The 27,883-nt window shown below is 51.2% G+C and overlaps 2 protein-coding genes, 1 long non-coding RNA gene and 1 other non-coding gene across 14 annotated transcripts; 2 read left to right on the plus strand and 2 right to left on the minus strand.

The window, feature by feature from the left end:
• Positions 1-651: 651 nt before the first annotated feature.
• On the plus strand, positions 652-18,005 carry LOC105477678 (interleukin 17 receptor C). 9 transcript variants are annotated; one of them, XM_071092193.1, is made up of 20 exons: positions 652-1,007; positions 1,301-1,322; positions 2,071-2,223; positions 2,475-2,549; positions 2,640-2,749; positions 4,643-4,754; positions 5,077-5,121; positions 7,689-7,828; positions 8,040-8,099; positions 11,720-11,774; positions 11,865-12,046; positions 12,140-12,190; positions 13,083-13,131; positions 13,262-13,383; positions 13,633-13,692; positions 14,443-14,491; positions 16,064-16,159; positions 16,276-16,314; positions 16,410-16,655; positions 17,865-18,005. In XM_071092193.1, exons 1-20 carry the CDS (start codon positions 903-905, stop codon positions 17,879-17,881), a joined length of 1,788 nt encoding a protein of 595 aa, XP_070948294.1. In that variant the 5' UTR covers positions 652-902; the 3' UTR covers positions 17,882-18,005. The 9 variants fall into 9 exon arrangements, with proteins under 9 accessions (XP_070948294.1, XP_070948285.1, XP_070948287.1 ...); XM_071092184.1 differs by lacking the exon at positions 17,865-18,005 and having other exon boundaries at positions 16,410-17,062; XM_071092186.1 differs by lacking the exon at positions 17,865-18,005 and having other exon boundaries at positions 13,086-13,131; positions 16,410-17,062.
• LOC112425922 (U6 spliceosomal RNA) lies at positions 3,192-3,294 on the minus strand. The gene has a single exon (XR_003017133.1). It is a non-coding gene; the product is annotated as a U6 spliceosomal RNA (small nuclear RNA).
• Positions 6,454-16,513, minus strand: LOC112425912 (uncharacterized). Its single transcript, XR_003017115.2, has 3 exons — positions 16,379-16,513; positions 7,927-8,116; positions 6,454-6,818 (listed from the first exon to the last, which is right to left on the minus strand). It is a non-coding gene; the product is annotated as an uncharacterized lncRNA (long non-coding RNA).
• On the plus strand, positions 17,187-27,638 carry LOC105477677 (cysteine rich with EGF like domains 1). 3 transcript variants are annotated; one of them, XM_071092195.1, is made up of 10 exons: positions 17,187-17,297; positions 18,280-18,362; positions 21,070-21,180; positions 21,524-21,615; positions 22,886-23,062; positions 23,147-23,242; positions 25,423-25,506; positions 25,682-25,777; positions 25,977-26,111; positions 26,960-27,638. In XM_071092195.1, the coding sequence occupies exons 1-10, from the start codon at positions 17,202-17,204 to the stop codon at positions 27,172-27,174; spliced, it is 1,185 nt and encodes a 394-aa protein (XP_070948296.1). In that variant the 5' UTR covers positions 17,187-17,201; the 3' UTR covers positions 27,175-27,638. The 3 variants fall into 3 exon arrangements, with proteins under 3 accessions (XP_070948296.1, XP_070948295.1, XP_070948298.1); XM_071092194.1 differs by lacking the exon at positions 17,187-17,297 and adding an exon at positions 17,884-18,057; XM_071092197.1 differs by lacking the exons at positions 17,187-17,297; positions 26,960-27,638 and adding exons at positions 17,884-18,057; positions 26,270-26,599.
• Positions 27,639-27,883: the final 245 nt, after the last annotated feature.

Raw genomic sequence — 27,883 nt, forward strand, 5'->3', positions numbered from 1 at the left:
GTGTGGCTGAGGAGCCTGCCTGGGGGGTATGTGTCAGTGTGCTGGCCCAAATCCTCCGTGTCTACACCACGTGGCATCCGTCACATTCTTACAAGCAATGCCTCTGAAAGCAAAGGACGATGGGGCAATCTCCTTGATCCCCCCAGTGATTCTTACAAGAGGAGAGAGAAAAACAGAGCCTTTGCCAGCTGGTGTGTCCATCATCACAGAACCGGCCCACAGCAACAGCACAGATGGGACCCCTGTCTGCCAGGCTCTGGGTCCTGGGTTCCTTCTACTCCCCATACCGCATTTCAGCAGGCAGTGGTGAAAAGCCCACTTTGTGGTGCCCTTTGGCGGTGCTTTTAGAGCTCCTGTCCCACAAAGGGTTACTGAGGCCCAAAGAGTGTGTGAGGGGACCGAGTGTGCCTAGTAAGGGGAGACCTAGTGGGCCCAGGACTCCAGGGCTGTGTCCGCCTTAGGGATGGAGTGAGTAAGAGCTCCCTTACTCAGCCATGATGCATTCGCTGTCTTCTTCAGGGGCCCCTCCCAGCCAGGTGTCAGCAGAGGGAGAGGAGAGCCAAAGAAGGAGGAGGTGGGGCCACCACCCTAGTCCAAGGCTGCTGGCTCCCAAGCCTGGTGTTGGTGGGAGGGACAGAGAGGGGCGGGAACAGTCGGCTGCCTGCCGGGAGCCAAAACGAAACCATTCTGGACTGGAAGTAGGACGAGAGTTGGAACTCGCAGGACAGGGAGTGCACGAACTATCCAGCACAGCCCCCTCTGCCCCCTCTGGAGGCTGGGGAGGGATTCCAGCCCCTGCCACCCACAGACACGGGCTGACTAGGGTCAGGGGTAGGGTGTCTGCCCCCCTTAGGGGGGGCAGCACAGGGCCTCAGGCCTGGGTGCTGCCTGGCATCTAGAAGATGCCTGTGCCCTGGTTCTTGCTGTCCTTGGCACTGGGTCGAAGCCCCATTGTCCTTTCTCTGGAGAGGCTTGTGGGGCCTCAGGACGCTACCCACTGCTCTCCGGTGAGTCTGGAACCCTGGGGAGATGGGGGAAGGCTCAGAGTTCAGTTCTTGGCTCAGCAAAGCCCTAGCCTGGCTCCTGTCACTGCTGCCACCGCCAGAACTGCCCTGTCTGGTCTGTCTGGTACTGATGGGAGAAGAGAAGAATGGGGAAGGGGCAAGAGCTGGGTCTGTCTTCCTCTGGGAGGGTCTGGGAATACGGAGCCCCAGAAAAAAGGTAGGTGGAGGTCTCAGGCAAAGAACAGTGCCTAGAAGGTGGGGGAACAAATTCTGACTCTCCTTTCCTTCCTTCCCAGGGCCTCTCCTGCCACCTCTGGGGTAAGTATTCCTACTTTTTTTTTTTTTTTTTTTTTTTTTTTTTGAGACGGAGTCTCCCTATGTCGCCCAGGGTGGAGTGCAGTGGCCGGATCTCAGCTCACTGCAAGCTCCGCCTCCCGGGTTTTTACGCCATTCTCCTGCCTCAGCCTCCCAAGTAGCCGGGACTACAGGCGCCCACCACCTCGCCCGGCTAGTTTTTTGTATTTTTTAGTAGAGACGGGGTTTCACCGTGTTAGCCAGGATGGTCTCGAACTCTACTTTTAAAAAGAATTTCCCGGCCGGGCGCGGTGGCTCAAGCCTGTAATCCCAGCACTTTGGGAGGCCGAGACGGGCGGATCACAAGGTCAGGAGATCGAGACCATCCTGGCTAACAAGGTGAAACCCCGTGTCTACTAAAAATACAAAAAACTAGCCGGGCGAGGTGGCGGGCGCCTGTAGTCCCAGCTACTCCGGAGGCTGAGGCAGGAGAATGGCGTGAACCCGGGAGGCGGAGCTTGCAGTGAGCTGAGACCTGGCCACTGCACTCCAGCCTGGGCGACAGAGCGAGACTCCGTCTCAAAAAAAAAAAAAAAAAAAAAAAAGAATTTCCCAGGTTGGCTGAAGGGAGCAGAGCTGTCCCCCAGGTCCATGCCCTCCATGTCCACCTCAGCCCCAGAGAGCCAAGTTCTTTGGCTCTCTGGGTATGTCAGGTGCCACCAAATTCTGGGCTTGGAACAGCTTCAGCTCCCACCCACCCCTCCACACACAGACAGTGACATACTCTGCCTGCCTGGGGACATCGTGCCTGCTCCGGGCCCCGTGCTGGCGCCTACGCACCTGCAGACAGAGCTGGTGCTGAGGTGCCGCAAGGAGACCTACTGTGACCTCTGTGTGCGTGTGGCTGTCCACTTGGCCGTGCATGGTGAGCAAGTCATCCTGTGACAATGCATGTGAGTGTGTCTGGGGTGGGCATGAGAGCCAGGGAATCTCTCAGGCAGTGCTGGGCATCGTCAGTGTTCTCCTGGAGGACACCAGCAGAAGGACTCCCAGGCCAGTGTGGTCTCCCCAGCCTCTGCTTCCCAGCACTGGGCTTTCCAGAAGGAAGCCAACCCCAAAGCCAGTCAGCCCAGAGCAGGGGGCCTCACCCAGGGCCTTGCTCTTGGGTCCTTCTAGGGCACTGGGAAGAACCTGAAGATGAGGAAAAGTTTGGAGGAGCAGCTGACTCAGGGGTGGAGGAGCCTAGGAATGGTGAGGAGAACCTGGCTGGCCCAAGTGCCCCATGCCAAGGCCTGGCCTGCCACTCCTGGGCCTGACCGACCCCTGCCCTGTTGCCCACAGCCTCTCTCCAGGCCCAAGTCGTGCTCTCCTTCCAGGCCTACCCTACTGCCCGCTGCGTCCTGCTGGAGGTGCAAGTGCCTGCTGCCCTTGTGCAGTTTGGTCAGTCTGTGGTATGCAAAATAATAATAATAATAACCTTCTAAACCTAAAATCCAATAAAACACTTTCACATGCATTATCTCTTTGAGGATTACAAAAGAATTAAATTTATTGAAACCCTTCAGTACCAGGCATTACAGTCAGTGTTTTACAGGTATCAACTTATTTCTCACAACAGCCATGTGAGGTGGGACTATTCTTTTGATTCTGATCAGCGCTGTGGCCAAGTCCCTTCAGCCTGTTATGCCTCAGCCTTTATGTCTGTAAAATGGGGATAAGAATAGTTCTACTTCATATGCTTGACTATGAGAAATCACCAAGCAGTTTTCCTGGGTGCTTCTACTATTTTACCCTCCCACCAGCAGTGTATGGGAGTTTTAGTTGCTTCCCATCTTTGCCAGCACTTGATGGTGTGATTTTATTTTATTTTTAAATTAAATATATTTGAATTTTAAGTATATGGAACCCTCCATGAATTTGCATGTCATCCTCAGGCAGGGGCCATGCTAATCTTTTCTGTATTGTTCCAGTTGTAGTATATGTGGTGCCAAAACAAGCATAGTGTTGTAATTGTAATAATTTTACTGCATATGTAGCGGTTTATCATTGTGGTTTTAATTTGTATCTCCCAATGACTGATGAAGTTGAGCACTTTTTTCACATGCTTATTGGCTATTTGTGTAACTTCCTTGTGAAACATCTCTTAAAGATTTTTTTTTTTTTTTTTTTTTTTTGCCACATAAAAAAAGAATAGTCCTGGCCGGGCATGGTGGTTCACGCCTGTAATCCCAGCACTTTGGGAGGCCAAGGCGGGCAGATCACGAGGTCAGGAGATCGAGACCATCCTGGCTAACACAGTGAAACCCCGTCTCCACTAAGAAAAATACAAAAAATTAGCTGGGCATGGTGGCGGATGCCTGTAGTCCCAGCTACTCGGGAGGCTGAGGCCGGAAAATGGCGTGAACCCAGGAGGCGGAGCTTGCAGTGAGCCGAGATCCCGCCACTGCACTCCAGCCTGGGTGACAGACAGAGACTCCGTCTAAAAAAAAAAAAAAAAAAAAAAAAAAAAAAAAAAGAATAGTCCCACCTCATATGACTGTTATGAGAATTAAATTAAGTTGATACCTGTAAAACACTGGATGTAATGCCTGGCACTGAAGAATTTCGATAAATTTAATTCTTTTGTAATCCTCAAAGCTACCTGATGAACTAGGCATTATTATTATCCTCATTTTCCAGATAGAGAAAGTGAGGCTTGAAAAGGGGAGGTCTGTGGGCTGGATGCACTTCTCTGTACTCTTGGACCAAAAGAAGAGTCCTACCATACATAGCATGGTATACTTACCATGGTGTAAGTACCATGGAGCAGGGTGTTGGGGCTTCTCCCTGCCTCAGGAGGCCACATGTGCTTGGAAGATCTATTTCCACTGGGGTCAAATCACTCAAACCCTCCAACCTCCAGCTGCCAGCCAATATCCTTTTATCTGGAGAACTGTAGATTGGGAGAACATCTGCTTGGTCCATGTCACAAGCAGTTGTAAGGAACACTGAGGCACTGGGTTGAATGGGAGAACCACTTCTGTGGGGAAGGGTGTCCCATATTGCGCTGGGGTGTCTCATCTCCTTAGCTTTGGCCAGGTGATCTAGCACAGCAGGGTGGGGCAGGGATTTAAATGTCTAGGGCCTTTTCCCGTCCTGGTGACACTCTTACTGAGGACATTTGCTTTAGAACTGAGGCCCCTTGAAGGAAAGGTGAATGGTAGATTTCAGGCTATACAGTATAAATACAGTCATTGGTTGTGGGAGAAGGGCAGTGAGCAGAGTGGTCCCTGCAGATGATCCCACAGCCCTTGGCCTGGATCTGAGCCCTGCACCACCAGCCTTCCCCACCCCTCTCCTCACAGGGCTCTGTAGTATATGACTGCTTCGAGGCTGCCCTAGGGAGTGAGGTACGAATCTGGTCCTATACTCAGCCCAGGTACGAGAAGGAGCTCAACCTCACACAGCAGCTGCCTGGTAAGTGGACCCCCAAGTCCTGGCCCCATAGCCTCTGTCCCCTTTGGTCACTCTCCCTCCTGCTTTCACCTTCTTCTGCCTCCATCCACTCTCTGGCAGGGGTCTGTGCTCTAATCCTTCCCAGAGTCAGTCCCTTGGGCCTTCTCTCCCTGGGTCACATGGCTTTCCAGCCCCTGGGGAAGGTGCTTTGAGCATTGGATAGATGTGGGTGGTATGTAGGGGATGGGGAGCCATTCTTAATGCCCTCCTGGGAGTCAGATTGCCCCCACTTCTTTCCTCGGCCCCCAGCCCCACTGGAGGCTCTTCTGTGATCTCTCCCCAGACTGCAGGGGGCTCGAAGTCCGGAACAGCATCCCGAGCTGCTGGGGTAGGGGCTAGGGCCAGTGGGCTGGGAGGAGGGAGGGGCAGGGTCTAGAGTATGAGAGACCCTTGGAGTCCACTTCTGATATGGGCTGCCACATCTCAGAAGCTCACAGAACACATTCATTCATTCATTTATTCATTCATTCATTCATAACACATTAATTGCAGTATCTGCTCCTCTGTGCTAAGCACTGGGAATAGAAAGATGAATTTTGGGTCAGGCTCAGTGGCTCACGCCTGTAATCCCAGCACTTTGGGAGGCCAAGGTGGGAGGATTGCTTGAGCTCAAAAGTTCGAGACCAGCCTGGGCAACATGGCAAAACCCCGTCTTTACCAAAAACACAAAAATTAACAGGGCATGGTGGTGTGCATTTGTGGTCCCAGCTACTCGTGAGGCTGAGGCAGGAGAATCACTTGAGCCTGGGAGGCAGAGGCTGCAGTAAGCCGAGACTGCACCATTGCACTACAGCCTGGGTGACAGAACAAGACTCTTGTCTCAAAAAACAAAAAACAAAAAACAAAAAACTTGAAATAAAAGCTAAGAAAGTCAAGGGTCTGACTTTTTTCCCATGTACTATTTGGATTTTGCTTTGGTTTTATATTTTCTTCTTTATTGTGTATAACATACATACATAAAAGTATGTAAAGGGTACTGATTTTCATGTCCAGTTCTTTTTTTTTTTTTTGGCGGAGTCTTGCTCTGTCACCCAGGCTGGAGTGTAGTGGTGCGACCTCAGCTCACTGCAACCTCCACCTCCTGGGTTCAAGTGATTCTTCTGCCTCAGCCTCCCAAGTAGCTGAGATTACAGACATGCACCACCATACACAGCTAATTTTTGTATTTTTAGTAGAGATGGGGTTTCACCATGTTGGCCAGGCTGGTCTTAAACTCCTGACCTCGTGATCCTCCCGCCTTGACCTCCCAAAGTGCTGGGATTACAGGCGTGAGTCGAGGCCTCCAGCCAATTCATTTTTATGTATGTATACACTTGCATAACTAGCACCCAGATCAATACATAAATACTGTGATGTTTTCTGAATTACTAAATTTTTTCAACTTCATTTTCTTTTTGGCTTCTTAAAATTAAAGTTGGCCTGCCTCTTTGGCAACTCATTAAAGACTATTCAACACCAGAGTTTTAAAAACACAGATATATATCATGCATTTCATTTCTTCCTTCATTAAGTAGACATTGATTCATTTATTCAACAGATATTTATTAATTTCTGTGTACCAGGCAAATCCCTGGACACTGGAAATATTAATAAATCAATAAATCAAGATGACAAAAAACCCCGACCCCATGGAACTGGTGTCAGGGTCAGGGTGGGGGTGAGGAAGGACACAACAAACACATGGAGATGTGAAGAATGCAGGAAGTTAGACAGTGATTAGCACTAAGGAGAACATTTGTGGAAGGGGTGGGAAAGGTTGGGAGTGGCAGAGGTCAGGGATGGTCTCACTCTGGTGAGCAGAGACCTGAAAGAGGTGAGAGAGGAGCCATATATCTGAGGGAAGAGAGAATAGCCAGCACAAAGGGCCTGGGGTGGGAGTATGTCAGGGGTGTTTAAGAAATAGTAAGAAGGGGGCCAGGCGTGGCGGCTCACGCCTGTAATCTCAGCACTTTGGGAGGCCGAGGTGGGCGGATCACGAGGTCAGGAGATCCAGACCATCCTGGCTAACATGGTGAAACTCCGTCTCTACAAAAAATACAAAAAAGTTAGCCGGGCGTGGTGGTGGGTGCCTGTAGTCCCAGCTACTCGGGAGCCTGAGGCAGGAGAACGGCGTGAACCCCGGGAGGCGGAGCTTGCAGTGAGCCAAGACTGTGCCACTGCACTCTAGCCTGGGTGACAGAATGAGACACTGTCTCAAGAAAAAAAAAAGAGAGAGAGAAATAGTAAGGAGGTCCTTAATAACACTGCAGCAGAGTTATTAAGGACACAAGTGCCATAGGCTGCACGTGGTGGCTCACGTCTGCAATTCCAGCACTTTGGGAAGCTGAGGCAGGAGGATTGCTTGAGGTCAGGAGTTCAAGACCAGCCTGTCCAACATGAACGAAACCCCATCTCTACTAAAAATACAAAAATTAGCCAGGTGTGGTGACGCATGCCTGTAATCCCAGTTACTCGGGTGGCTGAGGCAAGAGAATCACTTGAATCCAGGAGGTGGAGGTTGCAGTGAGCTATCGCACCACTGTACTCCAGCCTGGGCAACAGAGTGAGACTGCCTCTCAAAAAAAAAAAAAAAAAAAAAAAAGGACACAAGTGTCAAGAGGTGAGATCAGAAAGGTCACAGTTGACTTGTTTTAAATGACTTGTTTTAAAGAGGTTACAGATCTTTCTGGCTGCAGAGGGAAAATAGCTGTCCTCAGACCACACACTAGGGCCTCCACAGGCTTAGCTCTGGGCAGCTGCTAGGGGCAAAGTCTGGTCTGAGGTGAGGACACACGCTCTGTCCTCCAAGAGCCTCCCAGTCTAAGGGGGTTGAAAGAAACTCCAAAGGGTCAGTCAGGTATGCAGAAGAGGTGAGGAAGTCTAAGCTGTGCTCTCTCTCTTTGCCTCTCCCACCAGCCCTGCCCTGGCTCAACGTGTCAGCAGATGGTGACAATGTGCATCTAGTTCTGAATGTCTCTGAGGAGCAGCACTTTGGCCTCTCCCTGTACTGGAATCAGGTCCAGGGCCCCCCAAAACCCCGGTGGCACAAAAACCTGGTGAGACCTCCCCCTTCCCAAGTCCATTCCCACTGTAGGCCAATGCCTGTGCAAAGGACGCAGTGCCTTATCAAAGAGGACCCTTGAAGAGGACTCACCCCAAGCAAGGGAACACTGGTGGAGGAACTTCCGCCTTCCTGGTTTCCTTGACTTTGGCGTCCTCCTCTTCCTCCTTATCTTCTCCAACCTCCTTCCTTTATTTGTTCCACAGACTGGACCGCAGATCATTACCTTGAACCACACAGACCTGGTTCCCTGCCTCTGTATTCAGGTAGGAGCAGAGTCCAGCTGGGTGCCAGAAGAGGAATGGGAAGATGATGATGGGGGTGATCCCTGCCTTCCTGGTCTCACCATTCTTCAAACCCTTCATTGAGGTGGAGACTGTGGCTCCCTGGGGTGGCTGGCCCTTCCTTGACCCTTGCTGTCCTATGCCTTCTGTCTATTACATTCCCTGAATGCTCTCCCTGATCCTCCACAGAACTCCTACTGACACTTCATGGCCCCATTCAAATATCACCTTCTCCTTGAAGCCTTTCCCTACTCCTCCAGTTCTGTCTTTGTGTTCCCCTGGGGGGCAGAGCATGTGCTACGAACTTGGACTGGTTTGAATCTTGGCTCTTGCCATTTGCTAGTTGTGTAACCTTGGGCAAGTCACTTCACCTCTGTGAGCCTGTTTCTCATCTATAAAATGGGAATAATAATAGTAACAGCTTCTTGGGGCTGTTATAAGAATGTGTGCCACATCCAGGCTTAAACCTGCTGGCTCTTTCCTCTTCCTCTGCACATTTATTTATTTTTTTAGACAAGGTCTCACTCTGTTGCCCAGGCTGGAGTGCAGTGGCACAATCATGGCACACTGCAGCCTCAGTCCCCTGGGTTCAAGTGATCCTCCTGCCTCAGCCTCCCAAGTAGCTGGAACTACTGGTGAGCACTACCATACTCAGCTAGTTTTTTTGTTTTGTGTAGAAATGTGGTCTTGCTATGTTACCCAGGCTGTTCTGAATTCCTGGGCTTATGTTATCCTCCCACCTCAGCCTCCCACCAAGTGCTGGGATTATAAGCATGAGCCACTGTGGCTGGCCCCGATTGCACTTTTTTTTTTTTTTTTTTTTTTTTTTTTTGAGACAGAGTCTCACTCTGTCGCCCAGGCTGGAGTGCAGTGGCGTGATCTCGGCTCACTGCAAGCTCCGCCTCCCGGGTTCACGCCATTCTCCTGCCTCTGCCTCCTGAGTAACTGGGACTACAGGTGTCTGTGACCACGCCCGGCTAATTTTTTTGTATTTTCAGTAGAGACAGGGTTTCACCTTGTTAGCCAGGATGGTCTCGATCTCTCGACCTCATGATCCGCCCGCCTCAGCCTCCCAAAGTGCTAGGATTACAGGCATGAGCCACCATGACTGGCCCCTGATTGCACATTTAATTGGTCATCAGGTCTCATCCATCTTACCTCTGACATTAATGTCCCTCATTCTCTTTCCCCCTCCTCTCCATCTCAGTCCAGCTTGGAGCTCTATCATCTCTTTTCTAGACTGTTTCAATACTTCCAAGCTCCCCTCCCTTCCCATCACTTTCCTGGCATTCTGGGCCCATATTCTGCCCCCAGTGGTGCCTTTTCACTGTATTTTCCCCATGATTCTCCTTCATGAGAACACTGTTACATCCAGTGGAGCTACTTACCAAGATACACCCATCTCCCTGCCTTTTCTCAGGTGATTCCCATTACCTCAAATACCCTCACCTCTTTCCCAAAGCTTTTCCCCAACCACCCAGCCTCTCCTAGTTCCAAATCCCCTTGCACTTCTATCTTTCCTTGTCCATTTATCACTTCATTTATTTTATTTTCTTAAAATTTTTTCTTTTTCTTTTTCTTTTTTTTTAGAGACAGCATCTTGCTCTGTCACCCATGCTAGAGTGCAGTGGCATGAACACGGTTCATTGCAGCCTCAAACTCCCAGGCTCAAGGGATCCTCCTGCCTCAGCCTCTGAGCAGCTGGAACTGCAGGCATGGGCCACCATGCCTGGCTAATTGTTTCCTTTTTTGTGTTGTTGTTTTTTAATACGGAGTTTCACTCTTTTGCCCAGGCTGGAGTGCAGTGGCGAGTACAGTGGCGTGATCTCGGCTCACTGCAACCTCTGCCTCCCAGGTTCAAGCCATTCTCCTGCCTCAGCCTCCCAAGTAGCTGGAATTACAGGCACATGCCACCACACCTGGCTAATTTTCGTATTTTTAGTAGAGACGAGGTTGGTCAGGCTGGTCTCAAATTCCTGACCTCGTTATCCGCCCGCCTCGGCCTCCCAAAGTGCTGGAATTATAGGCGTGAGCCACCGTGCCCAGCCTGTTTTCATTTTTTAATGTTTTGTGGCGATGGGCCACCACACCCAGCTCGATCACGTCCTTTCTTATTTGGGCATCTAATTTCTTCTTGTACACAACAGATGCTCAATAAATATTATGAAATGAGTGAGTGCTTTACTAATTTATATAAATATTTTATCCTTACTACAAGTGTGAGTTTGTGATTTCCTTGAAGGCAAGCAAATCATATCTAATTCAAATGTAATAGCTTTGCAAGAGCCTTGCATGGTGCCTGGCATATAGCGCCTACTCACTGTTTTGTTTTGTTTTTAAACAAGGTAACAGTATGAGGGTCCTCACTGTTGAATGAGTGAATAAATCTTACTACCTAGCACAGCCATAGGACACAGCAGATGTTCATGAGATGTATGCTGTGATTTAAATGTCTTCATTGCCAAACACAATGCCTGCCACATAGTTGGTGTTCCTAACTAAAGGCTTGATGAATAAATTTATATATTACCTCTAGTGCTTAGCACAGAGCTATGCATGTAATAGGCACTCTTAAAACGTCTGTTGAAAGAATAAATGAATGTGTCCTTAGAACTTAGCACATTCCCTGACACATAGCAGGTGCTCACAAAGTGACTGTGGAATGAATTAAAATTAATTATCCGCCAGGCGTGGTGGCTCACACTGTAATCCCAGCACTTTGGGAGCCCAAGGTGGGTGGATCATGAGGTCAGGAGTTTGAGACCAGCCTGACCACCATAGTGAAACCCAGTCTCTACTAAAAGTACAAAAATAAGCCAGGCGTGGTGATGTACGCCTGCAGTCCCAGCTACTCGGGAGGCTGAGGCAGGAGAATCACTTGAACCCAAGAGGCAGAGGTTGTGGTGAACCAAGATCACACCACTGCACTCCAGCCTGGGCAACAGAGTGAGACTCGGTCTCAATAAATAAATAAATAAATAAATAAATAAATAAATAAATAAATAAATATTTAATTATCCAAGGTCCCTTGTGCCTGCCATACTGCTAAGACACAATGGTAGGCACCCATTAAAAGTCTGTTGAATGGGCCAGGTGTGGTGGCTCACACTTGTAATCCCAACACTTTGGGAGGCTGAGAGGGGCAGATCACTTGAGGTCAGGAGTTCGAAACCAGCCTGATCAACGTGGTGAAACCCCATCTTCACTAAAAATACAAAAATTAACCAGTTAGCCTGGCGCTGTGGCACACGCCTATAATCCCAGCTCCTCAGGAGGCTGAGATGGGAGAATCGCTTGAACCTGGGAGGCGGAGGTTGTAGTGAGCCAAGATTGTACCACTACACTCCAGCCTAGGCGACAAGAGCGAGACTCTATCTCAAAAAAAAAAAAAAAAAAAAGTTTGTTGAATGAAAATCTTGCCAGTGCCCAGCATTATGTTTGCTGGAAGAATAGATGTGAGCATCTCCAGGTTTTGTAAAAGGCGAGAAGACCCAGCACATACTTGTGAACTATCTGCTAAATGAGTGTGTCCCCAGTGTCTAGCAGAGGGCCAGGCACATGCCCACGGAGGGGACCTGAGCAGACCCCCGTTTCCTTTCCAGGTGTGGCCTCTGGAACCTGACTCCGTTAGGACAAACATCTGCCCCTTCAGGGAGGGTGAGCTGACCGGCCTGGGGCTGGGGTTGGGGCTGGGGCATTGCGAGCGATGGGTGCCTAGCGTGTGGTGACTGCGCCCTTTCCTTGCAGACCCCCGCGCACACCAGAACCTCTGGCGAGCAGCCCGGCTGCGACTGCTGACCCTGCAGAGCTGGCTGCTGGACGCGCCGTGTTCGCTGCCCGCAGAAGCCGCACTGTGCTGGCAGGCTCCAGGTGGGGACCCCTGCCAGCCACTGGTCCCGCCACTTTCCTGGGAGAATGTCACTGTGGACGTAAGTAAAGCAGAGGACACCTCCCGTAGTGAGGGGAGAGTGGGGAACCAGGGTCCCCCTTTTGTGATCCCACCCATTTCTCTCTTTCCACAGAAGGTTCTCGAGTTCCCATTGCTGAAAGTCCACCCTAACCTCTGTGTTCAGGTCAGAAAGGGGTGCCGAGTGCTGGGCTGGGGGTTGGACCTGGGCAGACCCCCTAGCCAAGGGGGTCTTAGTTCTTGGGCCGCTAAAGCATAGTGGTTGCCAGCTTCCTCTTTGGGAGTTCCACTATTTACTTTAGCAGTGTGTGGGACCCTGGGCAAGTCCCTTCACTTCTCTGAACGTCAGTCTCCTCATCTGTTTAATGCAGATGATAATACAGTAACTGCCTCATGGAGTGGTTGTGACGATGAAATAAGAGAAGTGCTTCCCCTTAGGAATCCGTACAGACTAAATGCTCAATAAATGTAGCCACTTTTGTTATTGCTATCCTTATTCTATTTCCATACATGTAGAATGGGTTGCTCTACAGTTTCAAAGGGTGATTATAAGAATATTCACTCATTCGAGATGTTTTTAGCAGTGCGAGTCACTGTTTTAGGCACTTGTGATAGATCCTAACATCTCTACCCTCATAGAACTTATATTGTAATGGACAAAGGCAGCCAACAGACATTGTAAATAAATTATATAATATCTTAAAATTGCATACAAATACTATGGGAAAGGAATAAGGTGGGACTGGGGTTGCAATTTTTAGCGGGATGGTCATGTGAGAAGGGAATCTTTGAGAAGGTTAGATGAGAGGGGAACTATGCTTTGTAAGACATAAAAACAGCTTTAGGGTCAGAAGATACTTTACACAGATGACCTCACAAGGCTGGGGCAGCGAAAGATGTAGTGACTCCTAATCACCCAGCCTTGAATCCACATCTGCTCAAGATCAGATTGAGTGCAGATTCCCAACCCAACAGGCCTTCTGTTGCCTGCCCTGTTCTGGTCTTTCTGCCTTTGGCTTTTGCTTTTCTTAGAGGCCCTAACCATGGTCTCTTCCCAGCAGGTGAACAGTTGGGAGAAGCTGCAGCTGCAGGAGTGCTTGTGGGCTGGTGAGTTGGGCCTGGGGGTGGCTGGGACAGGGCCACCTCCTAGGGGTGAAGGTCAGGGCATGGGAGGTGGGCAAGTGGCCAATCCCAGCAAAGTTGGGTCTTGGTCAGAGTGGCCTCTCACCCCTTCCAGACTCCCTGGGGCCTCTCAAAGACGATGTGCTACTGTTGGAGACACGAGGCCCCCAGGACAACAGATCCCTCTGTGCCTTGGAACCCAGTGGCTGTACTTCACTACCCAGCAAAGCCTCCACGGTTAGGACTGGGTGACCCTCCTCCACAGATCTCTCCAAATGCATCTCACACCTGGCCTCAAATTTTCACTCCATCCACCCTGTGCCGGTCTCTGGGAACACGCGGGTGACTCAGACCAGGGCCATATTCAGCGGCATCACCAAAGTCTCCCAATCCCGTCTACCCCGTTCTACCCAGCTGTAGCCCGGTAGGTGCTGCCCTAAGGGTGCTACCTCCAGGTAACAGTGCCCCCATCCTTTGTCTTGGCAGAGGGCAGCTCGCCTTGGAGAGTACTTACTACAAGACCTGCAGTCAGGCCAATGTCTGCAGGTGAGCTGGTGGCAGAAGGGCCCCACCTCAATGCCCAGAGGCAACAGGCCTAAAACTAGCACTCACCTCCTGTCTATTTAGGCTTATTTTATGTTCAGCCCTGGGAAAGTTAAGAGTAAATGAAGGGCCGGGCGCAGTGGCTCAAGCCTGTAATCCCAGTACTTTGGGAGGCCGAGACGGGCTCAGGAGATTGAGACCTTCCTGGCTAACATGGTGAAACCCCGTCTCTACCAAAAAAAAATACAAAAAACTAGCCAGGCGAGGTGGCGGGCGCCTATAGTCCCAGCTACTCGGGAGGCTGAGGCAGGAGAATGGCGTAAACCCGGGAGGCGGAGCTTGCAGTGAGCTGAGATCCGGCCACTGCACTCCAGCCTGGGCGACAGAGCGAGACTCTGTCTCAAACAAAACAAAACAAAACAAAAAAAGAGTAGACGAAGCATAGTTCCTATCCCCAAGGGGCACACTGTTGGCTAGACACCCGTAAACAGATAACCACACCTAGAGGTGCTAAGTTTTGGGTTCCAGGGAGAGCTTCCGGGAAGAATTTCTTCCTATAAGCCGGATTTGGTATGGAAGAAGTCACACCATAGGCAGTGGGCACAGCATAAACAAAGGCAGAGCAGCTGCAGGAACCCTAGCAGGGAGATATGCATAGTTGATGCTGGGAATTTGCAGATCAGGCCACCAGAGCTTGGTGAATGTTAAACACCTGGCTGCTGCCCTGGATTTGGTTCTGTTTGTATCTTACAGCTATGGGATGATGACTTGGGAGCGCTATGGGCCTGCCCCATGGACAAATGTGAGTATTGTAAGAACTGCCTTTCCTTTCTGTACCAGGAGCGGGGATCTTGACAGGGACCACTCTTGGGCACAGCACATGCAATGGCCTTGTCCTTCCCTGAGATCAGATAAACAGAGGGTCATTCCTTCATTCACTCAAAAAATATGATGAGAGCTTGCAGGGATCCCAGGAACACCAAAAAGATAAATCCCTGCCCCCTATCCCTAGAAGACTAGCAAGACATGAGCCAGTCACTTACATTTGAAGTGTGAGCTACTGAAGCACCACCAAGTGTTCAGTGCTGTAAATGCGTACAATGTGGACCTGACCTGGGTGGGGTGAAGGGCTCAGGGGGAAGGTTTCAGCAAAACTCTGAAGACTGAGCTAGGGGAAGGGGGTAGAGATAGAGGGTCTTGGACAGGCAGGTTTCTGTCATGAGATAAAGATGCAGGAGCCATGTAGGGGATTTAGATCTTATGTTGAGAGCAGCAGGAGTTAAAATCAAATTTATATATATATTTTTTATTTTTTTATTTTATTTTTTTATTTTTGAGACAGAGTCTCACTCTGTCGCCCAGGCTGGAATGCAACGGCACGATCTCAGCTAACTGCAACCCCTGCCTCCCAGGTTCAAGCAATTCTCTACCTCAGCCTCCCGGGTAGCAGGGATTAATAGGCACCCGCCACCATGCCCGGCTAATTTTTGTATTTTTAGTAGAGATGGGGTTTCACCCTCTTGGCCAGGCTGGTCTTGAACTCCTGATCTCGTGATCCGCCCGCCTCGGCCTCCCAAAGTGCTGGGATTATAGTCGTGAGCCACCGCGCCCGGCCCAAATTTACATTTTTAAAAGATTTCTGAGGCTGCCATGAATTAATTCAAGGTGAATCGATTAGAGGCGAAAAAAAGACAGGGCAGGGACACTAGATAATTGCAGACACCCAGGACAGCAAGATCAAGGGCCCAGCAACCCTAGCTTAGGGGAGAATAATAGGAGCTGACATTTTAGCACTTAAGATGCTCGGCATTGTGTTAAGTGCTTTATATATATTAATATATTTAGTCCTCATACCAACCCTGTGACGTAGCTACAACTTTACAGAGGAGAAAACTGAGGCAGAAGGTGACCTTACTTATTCAAAGACCCCTAAACAGATGGAGCTATATTCATCCACTGGCTCTGACACTGTGCTGTGGACTTTGGACAAATCATTTTTTTTTTTTTGAGAGGAGCCTCAACCTGTCGGCCAGGCTGGAGTGCAATGGCGCGATCTCTGCTCACTGCAACCTCTGCCTCCCGAGTTCAAGCGATTCTCCTGCCTCAGCCTCCCGAGTAGCTGGGATTACAGGCGTGCGCCACCACACCCGGCTAATTTTTTGTATCTTTAGTAGAGACGGGGTTTCACCATGTTGGCCAGGCTGGTCTTGAACTCCTGACCTCGTGATCCACCCGCCTTGGCCTCCCAAAGTGCTGGGATTACAGGCGTGACCCACCGCGCGCGGCCGTCAAATCATTTCTCTTAAGCCTCAGTTTTTCTCCTCTGTGGAAGGTGAGTGTTAAGTTTCTAACTCTTCTTCCATGGGTCTCCCAGACATCCACAAGCGCTGGGCCCTCTTGTGGCTGGCCTGCCTACTCTTTGCCGCTGCGCTTTCCCTCATCCTCCTTCTCAAAAAGGATCACGCGAAAGGTGAGCGCTTCCCGGCTCCCCATTCCCCAGGGGCAGGACCAGAGTGGCTGTGGGAGTTCTCCGAGGGAAGGTGGCGGCCGAGCTCACAGGCTGCCTCCGCCCCTCTCCCCTAACAGGGTGGCTGAGGCTCTTGAAACAGGACGTCTGCTCGGGGGGTGAGTGGGAGCACGCGCTGGGCTGGGGGCCGCCCCCGGGGGGGCCAGGCCTGTGCCAGCTCACCTCTTCCCTCCCCATCTGTTTTCTCCGGCAGCGGCCGCCAGGGGCCGTGCGGCTCTGCTCCTCTACTCAGCCGATGACTCGGGCTTCGAGCGCCTGGTGGGCGCCCTGGCGTCGGCGCTGTGCCAGCTGCCGCTGCGCGTGGCCGTAGACCTGTGGAGCCGTCGTGAAATGAGCGCGCAGGGACCCGTGGCCTGGTTCCACGCGCAGCGGCGCCAGACCCTGCAGGAGGGCGGCGTGGTGGTCCTGCTCTTCTCGCCCGGGGCGGTGGCGCTGTGCAGTGAGTGGCTACAGGAGGGGGTGTCCGCGCCCGGGGCTCACGGCCCACACGACGCCTTCCGTGCCTCGCTCAGCTGCGTGCTGCCCGACTTCTTGCAGGGCCGGGCGCCCGGCCGCTACGTGGGGGCCTGCTTCGACAGGCTGCTCCACCCGGACTCCGTACCCGCCCTTTTCCGTACCGTGCCCGTCTTCTCACTGCCCTCCCAACTGCCGGACTTCCTGGGGGCCCTGCAGCAGCCCCGCGCCCCGCGTCCCGGGCGGCTCCAAGAGAGGGCGGAGCAAGTGTCCCGGGCCCTTCAGCCAGCCCTGGATAGCTACTTCCATCCCCCGGGGACTCCCGCGCCTGGACGCGGGTTGGGACCTGGGGCCGGGGACGGGACTTGAATAAAGGCAGACGCTGTTTTTCTACCCATGTGGCCCACACGCATCTGCGTCTCCGTGGCTGGGCTGGCAAACGTCGTCCCCTAGCCCCGCGGCCCTTTAAAGCCCGGACAGGTGCAGCTCGGTACCGCCTGTGGTTGGCTGGCGTGGGGTGACGTAATGGCACATGGCCCGTCACCATTGGCTGGGCGGCACGCTCCGCCCCCGGGACTGCAGCGCGGGTGGGGGTTGTGCGTTTTACGCAGGCTGTGGCAGCTACGCGGTGAGGAGACGGCTCACGGCGCCCGTGGGCTGGGGCGGTCGGTTCTTCCTCCTCCGTGGTTTACGAGGGTCTGGATCCTTCTCTGCCGGCTCGTGGGCCGTGCCTTTGCCCTTCTGCGAGGCCCTGAATCTGACCCCTTCCCTTCATATCCGGATCCGGGCTCCTCCCCCAAAGCCCGGGGTTCCGGACACCTCCCCCAAAACAACCCCTCTGGCCTCCTCTCCTTCAGTACTTGGAATCTGATCTCTTCTCCCTAATTCTGCGGATCCGGCCCCTAATAGCCTTTATCAGACCCTCAAACAAGAGGCTGACTTCTGCCCCCTTGCCAAGGAGCGAGGCCACTTTCCTCTCCCCACCCCCATGCTAACGGGGATAACTTATTTCTCTTCTGGAATTGCATCTTATGCGCCTTTCCCCACCCATCCCCACAGCCCCTGCAGTACCCAGTTTGGCCTCTTTTGCTTGTAATAACGCACTTCCCAACGCCACGGCACCTCAGAACAGACCTTTTTCTTTCTCGCGTGGGGCCTGACTCCAGTGAAGCCTCTCCACGCCCTCTTTCTGCAGGTCCCCAGCCTGGGTAAAGATGGCCCTATGGCTCCCGAAGGGCCTGGTCCCAGCTGTGCTCTGGGGCCTGAGCCTCTTCCTCAGCCTCCCAGACCCCATCTGGCTCCAGCCCTCTCCACCTCCCCAGTCTTCTCCCCCGCCTCAGCCCCATCCGTGTCATACCTGCCGGGGACTGGTTGACAGCTTCAACAAGGTGGGTGCACCAGCAGCCTCGTTGGAGGGGAACACAGCGATTTAGAGTGGGGAACTCTGGGATGCAAATCTGCGTGGATTCAAGTTTCATTTTGGTCTCTTACTAGTTGTATGGCCCTAGGCAAGTTGCCTTTCTGTGCCTCAGTTTCCTGGTCAGTAGAACAGTGAAGTGCTAGCATGTGCCAGGCACTGTACTTAGCTATTACTAATTTTCTGTTTCCAGGGCCTGGAGAGAACCATCCGGGACAACTTTGGAGGTGGAAACACTGCCTGGGAGGAAGAGAAGTTGTCCAAATACAAAGACAGGTAAGGGGCTGCTGGGGGAATGGGTGTATATTCCCCTCCCTGCCAAATCTCTGCTCTACTGGTGGAGGGCTAGGAACTCTTGGGGAGCACTTATTCATTCAACAAATAGCACTGAACATCTATAGTATAGCAGTAAACAAGGCAAGCAAAATCCCACCTTCCTGGAGCTCACATTCTAGTAGAGAAGATAAGCAATGAATAAGTGAATAATATTATGTCAGATGAAAGAACAAACAGTGAAGCACAGTAGACTGCAGGATGGTGGGAGGCAGCGTGTTCAAGATGTGGCATTTGAACAGTGAGACCTGAAGTGAAGAAGCGAGCTATGTGACAGGAAGGAAATTGGGCAGAGGATGGGACTGAGCTTGGTGTATTCGAGAAGTGGCTGGAGTGGAGTGAGCAAAGGGGAGAGTGGTAGAAGGTGAAGGCGGAGGCTTAGGGCAGAGGATGGGACTGAGCTTGGTGTATTCGAGAAGTGGCTGGAGTGGAGTGAGCAAAGGGGAGAGTGGTAGAAGGTGAAGGCGGAGGCTTAGGCCTCAAAGACTACAGAAAAGAGTTTAGATTTTTTTTTGGAGTGTAATGGGAAGCTCTTGGAAGGTTATGAGCAGAAAAAGTGATACTGTCTTCTTCATACATTTAAAGATTACTCACACTGCTATGTAGCAAACAGACTGTAAAGGGCAAGGGTGGAGGAAGCAGGGAGACCAGTTTGGGAGGCAAGTGCATCATCTAGGTATGAAGGCAATACGAGCTAGTGTAGTATCTAGTGGAGGATATGGTGAAGGGGTCACAGTCTGGGTATATTTTGCAGAGAGAACAATAGGACCTGGTGATAGATTCATTATGGGTATAGAGAAACGGTAGAATAAAAGATGCTTACTAGATTTTGGGCCTGAGCAACTGGGTGAATAGTGCAGCTGTTTTCTAAGATGGTGAGATGGGAAACTGAGAAGGTTTAGGGGAGGGGTGGGATGTGGTGTTCTTTGAATGTATTGGGCTGAAATGTCCATTAGACATCCAGGTAGACTCCATCCAAATCTGGAATTCAGAAAAGAGTAGGAATTGGAAACAGGAATTTGAGAGTCATCATTATATAGTCAGTATGTAAAGAAAGTCATGAGGAGAGCCATTATATAGTCAGTATATATAATACAGAAAGCCATTATATAGTCAGTATGTAAAGAAAGGCATGGGAAGGATACAGAAAGCCAAGCCCTGAGCCCTGTCCTGAGCCTCCAGCTTTTCAAAGTCAAATGGAAGAGGAGTCAACAAAGGCTCAGAGTTAGACCTGATTGTTGGTTCTTAACCTCTCAGAGCCACAGTTTCTTCGCCTGTAAAATGGGGATATTAATACCTGGTTTGCCTATTTCATAGGAGTGTGGAAAGGGCTTAACTGGGATGCCCACTAGAAATAAAGGTTTGTTATTATGTAACATTGGTCATTTTCTCTTTTCCTTTGCCGGGCATGAGTTTCCTCATTCAGGAATGAGGGCATTGGCTAAGACAACCCCAGAGGCACTTCCAGCTTTGTAATGGCTCCTGCATTACTTGCTTTTTAAAATCACTTCCTATATGCCAGGCACTGTGTAAGACCCTTTAAATACAAGATATAAGGCATCAAATATTTTTATATATATATATTTATATATAATATAATATATATTTATATATATATAATATAATATATATTTATATATATATATTTATATATATATATATTTTAATTGTGGTAAAATACACATAAAAAATTTCCCATTAAGGACATTTAATAACATTTACAATGTTGTGCAACCATCACCACTATGTAGTTCCAGAACATTTTCATTACCCCCCAAAAAATCCTATACCTGTTACACAGCCACTCCCCATTCTCCCCTTCCTCTGGCTCTTGGCAATCACTAATTTGTGTTAGTCAAGCAGAAATTATGGATTTGCTGATTTCATTGGAATCATAAAATATATGGCCTTTTGTGTCTGGCTAGTTTCACTTAGCATAATGTTTTCAAGGTTCACCCATGCTGTAGCATATATCAATACTTATTCCTTTTTATGGCTGAATAATATTCTTGTTTGGCTGTACCACATTTTGTTTATCCATGCATCAGTTGATGGACATCTGCATTGTTTCTACCTTTTGGCTGTTGTGAGTAGTGCTGCTGTGAACATTGTGTACAAGTTTTCATTTGAACACCTGTTTTCCATTCTTTTGGGTCTATATCCAGTAGTGGAATTGGCAGGTTCTATGGCAATTCCATGTTTAACTTATTGAGGAACTGCTTTTCCACAATGGTGATGCCATTTTTTATTCCCATCTGCAGTGTGGGAGGATTCTAATTTCTCCACATCCCTGCCAACACTTGTTATAGGATGTATTTTTAGCTATATCTACCCAGCAAGGGTATTATATTCCATTGCTCAGATGCAGGAACTGATGTATGTTACAACAAACCTGCAGGGAAGGTATTGTTGTCCCCATTTTACAGATGACAAAACAAAGAGGTTCAAAGAAGTTAAGTGACTTGCCCAAGGTCCTACCACTAGATTTGAACCCAGGTCCGTCTGCTTCCCAGAACCATGATCCCTTCTATTGTACCTCATGGCCTTTCCTTTCATATTGTCATGGCACGAGGAAGGGTAGAGAGAGACCTGAGGAGGGTGGTGGGCAGGATGGGGCGTGTTTCCCACCAGCCCTGCCCTGTCTGGTCAGTGAGACCCGCCTGGTAGAGGTGCTGGAGGGCGTGTGCAGCAAGTCGGACTTCGAGTGCCACCGCCTGCTGGAGCTGAGTGAGGAGCTGGTGGAGAGCTGGTGGTTTCACAAGTGAGTGGCAAGGGGGCCTTCCCTGGGAGTGGGTCACAGGTGGGGCCTGGTGATAAGGCCTTGACTTGGCCAAGAAGCAGGGGGGTGCATGCTGGGGGCCATGTCCTGGTTCTGCTCCTTCCAAACCCAGATCTGCTAAGGACTTGCAGGGGGACTTGTGCTCCACTTGAGCCTCAGTTTACCCCTCTGCCAAATGGGGAAAGGGCATTGGTCAGATGGCCTTTTGGGTCTTATGTCCAAGCTGGGTTGAATCACAGATTCAGGCGTGGGGGAATGGGAACAGCACTTCTGACACTATCTCAGCGCCTCCTCCCCACTTCCCTCCACCCTGCCCCTGCCTCAGGCAGCAGGAGGCCCCGGACCTGTTCCAGTGGCTGTGCTCAGATTCCCTGAAGCTCTGCTGCCCCGCAGGCACCTTTGGGCCCTCCTGCCTTCGTGAGTTTTTAAGTTGCTCTTGGGGATGGGAGGGGACTGCCAAGTCCAGGTATCCAGTCCTGGCTCTGTCCCTAGCTAGCTGTGTGAACTCAGGCTACTCAGATAACTTCTCTGGACCTCAGTTCTTGCCCGCCTCACAGGGCTGGGGAGATGGGCAAATCAGTGGGGAAAGGCTTGGAGAAAGCACAGGGGCTACACTGAGTCAGATGCAGTATGGTTATCATCATGTATTAAAGAAATGATAGAGCCCCCAGCCCCTTCATTTCCCATGCCAGATCGGACTATGGTATCTTCCTGGGGAGGGGTGGGTGTTGCCCTGGAGCCCCCATGGTCACCATCTATCCTCACACACAGTCCTGGCACAAGAGCCAAACTTACTACCAGCCTCTTTTAGAACAGTCTTTCCTGAAGCTACAGATAAAGAGGTAGCTGCAAAAATGGCAAATTCAGTCTTTGTAAAAGAAACTATTGGCCGGGCGCAGTGGCTCACGCCTGTAATCCCAGCACTTTGGGAGGCTGAGGCAGGCGGATCATGAGGTCAGGAGATCGAGACCATCCTGGCAAACACGGTGAAACCCTGTCTGTACTAAAAAATACAAAAAATTAGCCGGGTGTGGTGGCGGGCGCCTGTAGTCCCATCTACTCGGGAGGCTTAGGCAGGAGAATGGCATGAACCCAGGAGGCGGAGCTTACAGTGAGCCAAGATCACGCCACTACACTCCAGCCTGGGCGACAGAGCGAGACTCTGTCTCAAAAAAAAAAAAAAAAGAAAATATTTGTTGCAGTGGCTCATGCCTGTAAACCCAGCACTTTGGGAGGCTGAGGCAGGAGGATCACTTGAGGCCAGGAGTTTGAGAGACCAGCCTGGGTAAATAGCAAGACCTTGTCTCTTAAAAAAAAAAAAAAAAAAAAAAAAAAAAAAAAAAAGGTGGGGCATGGTAGTGCAGCCTGTACTGTAGTCCCCCTAGGCTGAGGTGGGAGGATTGCTTGAGCCCAGGAGTTCGAGGCTGCAGTGAGCTATGATCATGTCATTGCCTGGGAAACAGAGCAAGACCCTGTCACTAAAAATAAATAATAAATAAAAGGTTTGTAAAATCTGATTGTTCCACAAGAGGAAATGGTTAAGTAAATTTCACTTTTATGACAAAATATTATGTCACTAAAATTAATTGTCTTCTCCAAAAATGTTACTGATATGCAGAGCAGAAAATATTCTCTTGTATGTCAAGGTTGTATAGACGACCTCACCTGGTTTGGTGTCTTCCCACAGCCTGTCCTGGGGGCACAGAGAGGCCCTGTGGTGGCTACGGGCAGTGTGAAGGGGAAGGGACACGAGGGGGCAGCGGGCAGTGTGACTGCCAAGCCGGCTACGGGGGTGAGGCCTGTGGCCAGTGTGGCCTTGGCTACTTCGAGGCAGAACGCAACGCCAGCCATCTGGTATGTTCGGGTAGGTAGCCAAAAGGTGTGGCACTGGGCAGGGGCAGATGGGGTACCTGCCTGCCTATCCTCATGCTGCCCCCATTCCACCCAGCTTGTTTTGGCCCCTGTGCCCGATGCTCAGGACCTGAGGAATCAAACTGTTTGCAATGCAAGAAGGGCTGGGCCCTGCACCACCTCAAGTGTGTAGGTAAGTGGGGCTCTAGCTAGGTCTGGGGAAGATGGGCAGGGGCCTGGGCTTGGTCCTTCATTCTCTCAACACAAGCCTGGGCTAAACTAGCCTAGGCCTCACCTTCATGGAGATCTCAACCTGGCTGGGAAGGCAGACAAGTAACCAGATACTTACAGTCCAGTACACAGGTACTGTGTAGTATAGTCCCTGTGTACAGTGAGAGATGCCTCTGATCTAGTTCAGTGGAAGTGGTGATGGGGAATCAGGAAAGGCTTCTTGGAGGAGGTGCTACTTTGGCCAAGTCTTAAAAATTGAGGAAGGGGGCTGGGCGCGGTGGCTCAAGCCTGTAATCCCAGCACTTTGGGAGGCCGAGACGGGTGGATCACAAGGTCAGGAGATCGAGACCATCCTGGCTAACCCGGTGAAACCCCGTCTCTACTAAAAAATACAAAAAACTAGCCGGGCGAGGTGGCGGGCGCCTGTAGTCCCAGCTACTCGGGAGGCTGAGGCAGGAGAATGGCGTGAACCCGGGAGGCGGAGCTTGCAGTGAGCTGAGATCCGGCCACTGCACTCCAGCCTGGGTGACAGAGCGAGACCCCGTCTCAAAAAAAAAAAAAAAAAAAATTGAGGAAGGGGCTGGGCGCGGTGGTTCACACCTGTAATCCCAGCACTTTGGGAGGCCAAAGAGGGCAGATCACGAAGTCAGGAGATCGAGACCATCCTGGCTAACGCAGTGAAACCCCATCTCTACTAAAAATACAAAAAATTAGCTACTCAGGAGGCTGAGGCAGAAGAATGGCATGAACCCGGGAGGCGGAGCTTGCAGTGAGCCAAGATCGTGCCACTGCACTCCAGCCTGAGCAACAAAGCAAAACTCCATCTCAAAAAAAAAAAAATTGAGGAAGGGTTGGCCAGGAGAATGAGGACCCTGAACTTGGGGTCAGGAAACCTGGGTTTAAGACTTGGTTTGGTCCCAGCCTAGCCACTTACTTAGACTAGAGTAGAGGCTAAGCTGTTATAACAAAAATCCTCAAAAGACTGTGGCTTAAAGAATATACAGGTTAGCCGGGCGCGGTGGCTCACGCCTGTAATCCCAGCACTTTGGGAGGCCGAGGCGGGCGGATCACAAGGTCAGGAGATCGAGACCACGGTGAAACCCCGTCTCTACTAAAAATACAAAAAATTAGCCGGGCGCGGTGGCGGGCGCCTGTAGTCCCAGCTACTCAGGAGGCTGAGGCAGGAGAATGGCGTAAACCCAGGAGGCGGAGCTTGCAGTGAGCCGAGATCGCGCCACTGCACTCCAGCCTGGGTGACAGAGCGAGACTCCGTCTCAAAAAAAAAAAAAAAAAAAAAAAAGAATATACAGGTTGGCCGGGCATGGTGGCTCACTCACGCCTCTAATCCCAGCACTTTGGGAGGCCGAAGGGGGGTGGATCACCTGAGATCAGGAGTTCAAGACCAGCCTGGCCAACATGGCAAACCCAGTCTCTACTAAAAATACAAAAATTAGCCAGCCGTGGTGGCAGGTGCCTGTAATCACAGCTACTCGGGAGGCAGAGGCAGGAGAATTGCTTGAACCCAGGAGGCAGAGGTTATAGCGAGCTGAGATCACACCATTGCACTCTAGCGTGGGTGACGAGAGCAAAACTCCATCTCAAAAAAAAAAAAGAATCTAGAGGGTAGAGGTTTATTTTTTTTCCTCATATTACAGTCCCAAAGTGAGTAGTCCAGGCTGGCAGGGGAGCTGTGCTAGTCACAATCATTCCAGTACCCAGATCATTCCTGTAACTTCCTGCACAGTCATCCCCTTGGGCATTGTCTGCATGGTGGAAGCTGAGTCCTGGGCATCTCCGTGTCCCATGTCCCAGCACTCAGGAAGGGAGAAGGGAAAGAAAGTGCATTGAGGAGTCTAAGCATTGTTTTAAGACCAAGATAACAGTGGAGCTCACCACTCCTGTTTACATCCTGTTGGCCACAACTCAATCACAGGGACACGCTTAGCTTCAAGACAGATTGGAAAATGTGGTCTCTGGCTGGGCAGCCTGAAGTCCAGCTGCACGTCTGCTTCTGTGTTGGTAGACAGCTTGCAGTCCCTGCCATACCATTTAATCCCAGGCAAGACCATTCCCCAGTGGCTCTGGCCTCAGCTTCCCTACTAAATAGGGATCGAAATTCTCACCCTGCTCACCTCTCTGCAGACATTGATGAGTGTGGCACAGAGGGAGCCAACTGTGGAGCCGACCAATTCTGCGTGAATACTGAGGGCTCCTATGAGTGCCGAGGTCAGTGTCTGCTTCTGCAGTGGGGATGTGAGGAGGGCAGGAGGAGTTGCTCCACACCTGTCCCTCCAAACCTTCCCCTTCTCAGGCTTCAGAGCACCCCCAGGCCTCCTCTTCTGGAGCATGGCTCTCCTGGGCCTAGGAGCACATCTCACCCTCATCTCTCTCCTCTCTCCAGACTGTGCCAAGGCCTGCCTAGGCTGCATGGGGGCAGGGCCAGGTCGCTGTAAGAAGTGTAGCCCTGGCTACCAGCAGGTGGGCTCCAAGTGTCTCGGTGAGTCTCCTGCTGATGGGACACAGGCACCTGGGAGTGCCTCACCCAGCATGAATGGTGAAGGGGCTGGAATATGGGGAAGGAAGGGTGGAATGTTGCTTGTGCAAGGGCAGAGGGTAGTGTTGAGAGATGGACAAGATGGAGTCGGGGTGCTGGGTGGGAGGCCTTAGCAGGACTCTGACCCCTCCCTTCCCCCAAGACGTGGATGAGTGTGAGACAGAGGTGTGTCCGGGAGAGAATGAGCAGTGTGAAAACACCGAGGGCGGTTATCGCTGCATCTGTGCCGAGGGCTACAAGCAGATGGAAGGCATCTGTGTGAAGGAGCAGATCCCAGGTGAGCCCTGGGGTGGGAGAGGGGAGGTCCTCATTCAAATAGAGGGCAGGCAAGCCCCTTCCCCAGGTAGCAGTGGCAGCTCGAGTCCTGCCCCACCCCTACTGCCACCCAGCCCCCTGGGGGCTGCACTGAGACCAGGCTGTACATCTGATCTCCAGGTTGGCTCTCAGCAGCCTTACACTTTCCAGGGTACAAAGGGAATCAGACTTGGCATCAAATCAGTCTGCCTCCCTAACCTGTTTCCTCATCTATCCAATGGGACCAGTGTTTGCCCTGGCCTGCTGAGAGCTGTTCTAGGCTGGGGGTGTGGTGAGATGCAGGGTAATCACAACAGTGATGGCAGGGACCATTTCCCCAGCAATTACTATGTGAGATGCTGTTCTAGGTGCATTCCTCATCTTAACTTATTTAACCCCTGAAACAGCCCGACGCTGGAGGTCGGGTTCTCATCCCCATTCTAACTATGTAAAAACTAAGATGCAGAGAGATGAAGCTACTTTCCCAGGGCTATATGGCAAGCAAGTTGCAGAGCTGAGATCCCAATCCAGACAGTCTGACCGTGGAATGAGACTCATACATGTAATAAGTGCTCTGCCCCCAACTTGTCTACCACATGGCCTTGGCAAGTCCAACCTCTTTACCTCTCTGAGCCTCACTTTCCCATTTAGTGAGACAGGGATGGTAACTGCCTCTTGCAGCGTGGTTTTGAGCAGTAAATGTTGTGTGCCTGGCTTGCTGGGCAGGCCTGGTGGCCATGATGATCAGGTGCATAGGAGTTCTGGGGAGGCTCCAAGAACTGCCAGGAACAGGGATACGAGTGCCAGGCTGCATCTCTCGCTCCTCTGCAGAGTCGGCGGGCTTCTTCTCAGAGATGACAGAGGACGAGTTGGTGGTGCTGCAGCAGATGTTCTTTGGCGTCATCATCTGTGCACTGGCCACGCTGGCTGCTAAGGGCGACTTGGTGTTCACTGCCATTTTCATCGGGGCTGTGGCAGCCATGACTGGCTACTGGTTGTCAGAGCGCAGTGACCGTGTGCTGGAGGGCTTCATCAAGGGCAGATAATCTTGGCCACCACTTGTAGGATCTCCTCCCACCTACGCTGCCCCCAGAGCTTGGGCTGCCCTCCTGCTGGACACTCAGGACAGCTTGGTTTATTTTTGAGAGTGGGGTAAGCAACCCTACCTGCCTTACAGAGCAGCCCAGGTACCCAGGTCTGGGCAGACAAGGCCCCTAGGGTAAAAAGTAGCCCTGAAGGTGGATACCATGAGTTCTTCACCTGGCGGGGACTGGCAGGCTTCACAATGTGTGAATTTCAGAAGTTTTTCCTTAATGGTGGCTGCTAGTGAGCTTTGGCCCCTGCTCAGGATGAGGGGGTCCTCACAGTGGTGGGGCCGTCACAGCCCCCTCCTGCCAGCTGCATGCCAGCCCCCTCCTGCCAGCTCGTTCTGTGTTCACCACATCCCCACCCCTCATTGCCATTTATTTATTCATCTCAGGAAATAAAGAAAGGTCTTGGAAAGTTAAAAGGCTTCAGTCTTACTACCTGTTCCACCACCCCCCACCTTAGGGAAATTTCCTAGAATCCTGGGAAATTGAGGGCTTCCCTGATGGTGAGTGGAGAAAAGATAGAGGAGAAGGTTGCCCCTGAAGTGCTGTTAGGAGAAGGAGGGTAGAGGAACCAGCCTTAGGATGGTTCCATGCCAGCTGTCATTTGGCAAAGGACCCTGGACAGATGACTTTTGCCTCTGAACTTCACTCTTCTCTTTCCTCA

The sequence above is a fragment of the Macaca nemestrina genome, chromosome 2 (genome assembly GCF_043159975.1).
Source record: "Macaca nemestrina isolate mMacNem1 chromosome 2, mMacNem.hap1, whole genome shotgun sequence".
In the NCBI taxonomy this organism is placed as follows: Eukaryota; Metazoa; Chordata; class Mammalia; order Primates; family Cercopithecidae; genus Macaca; species Macaca nemestrina.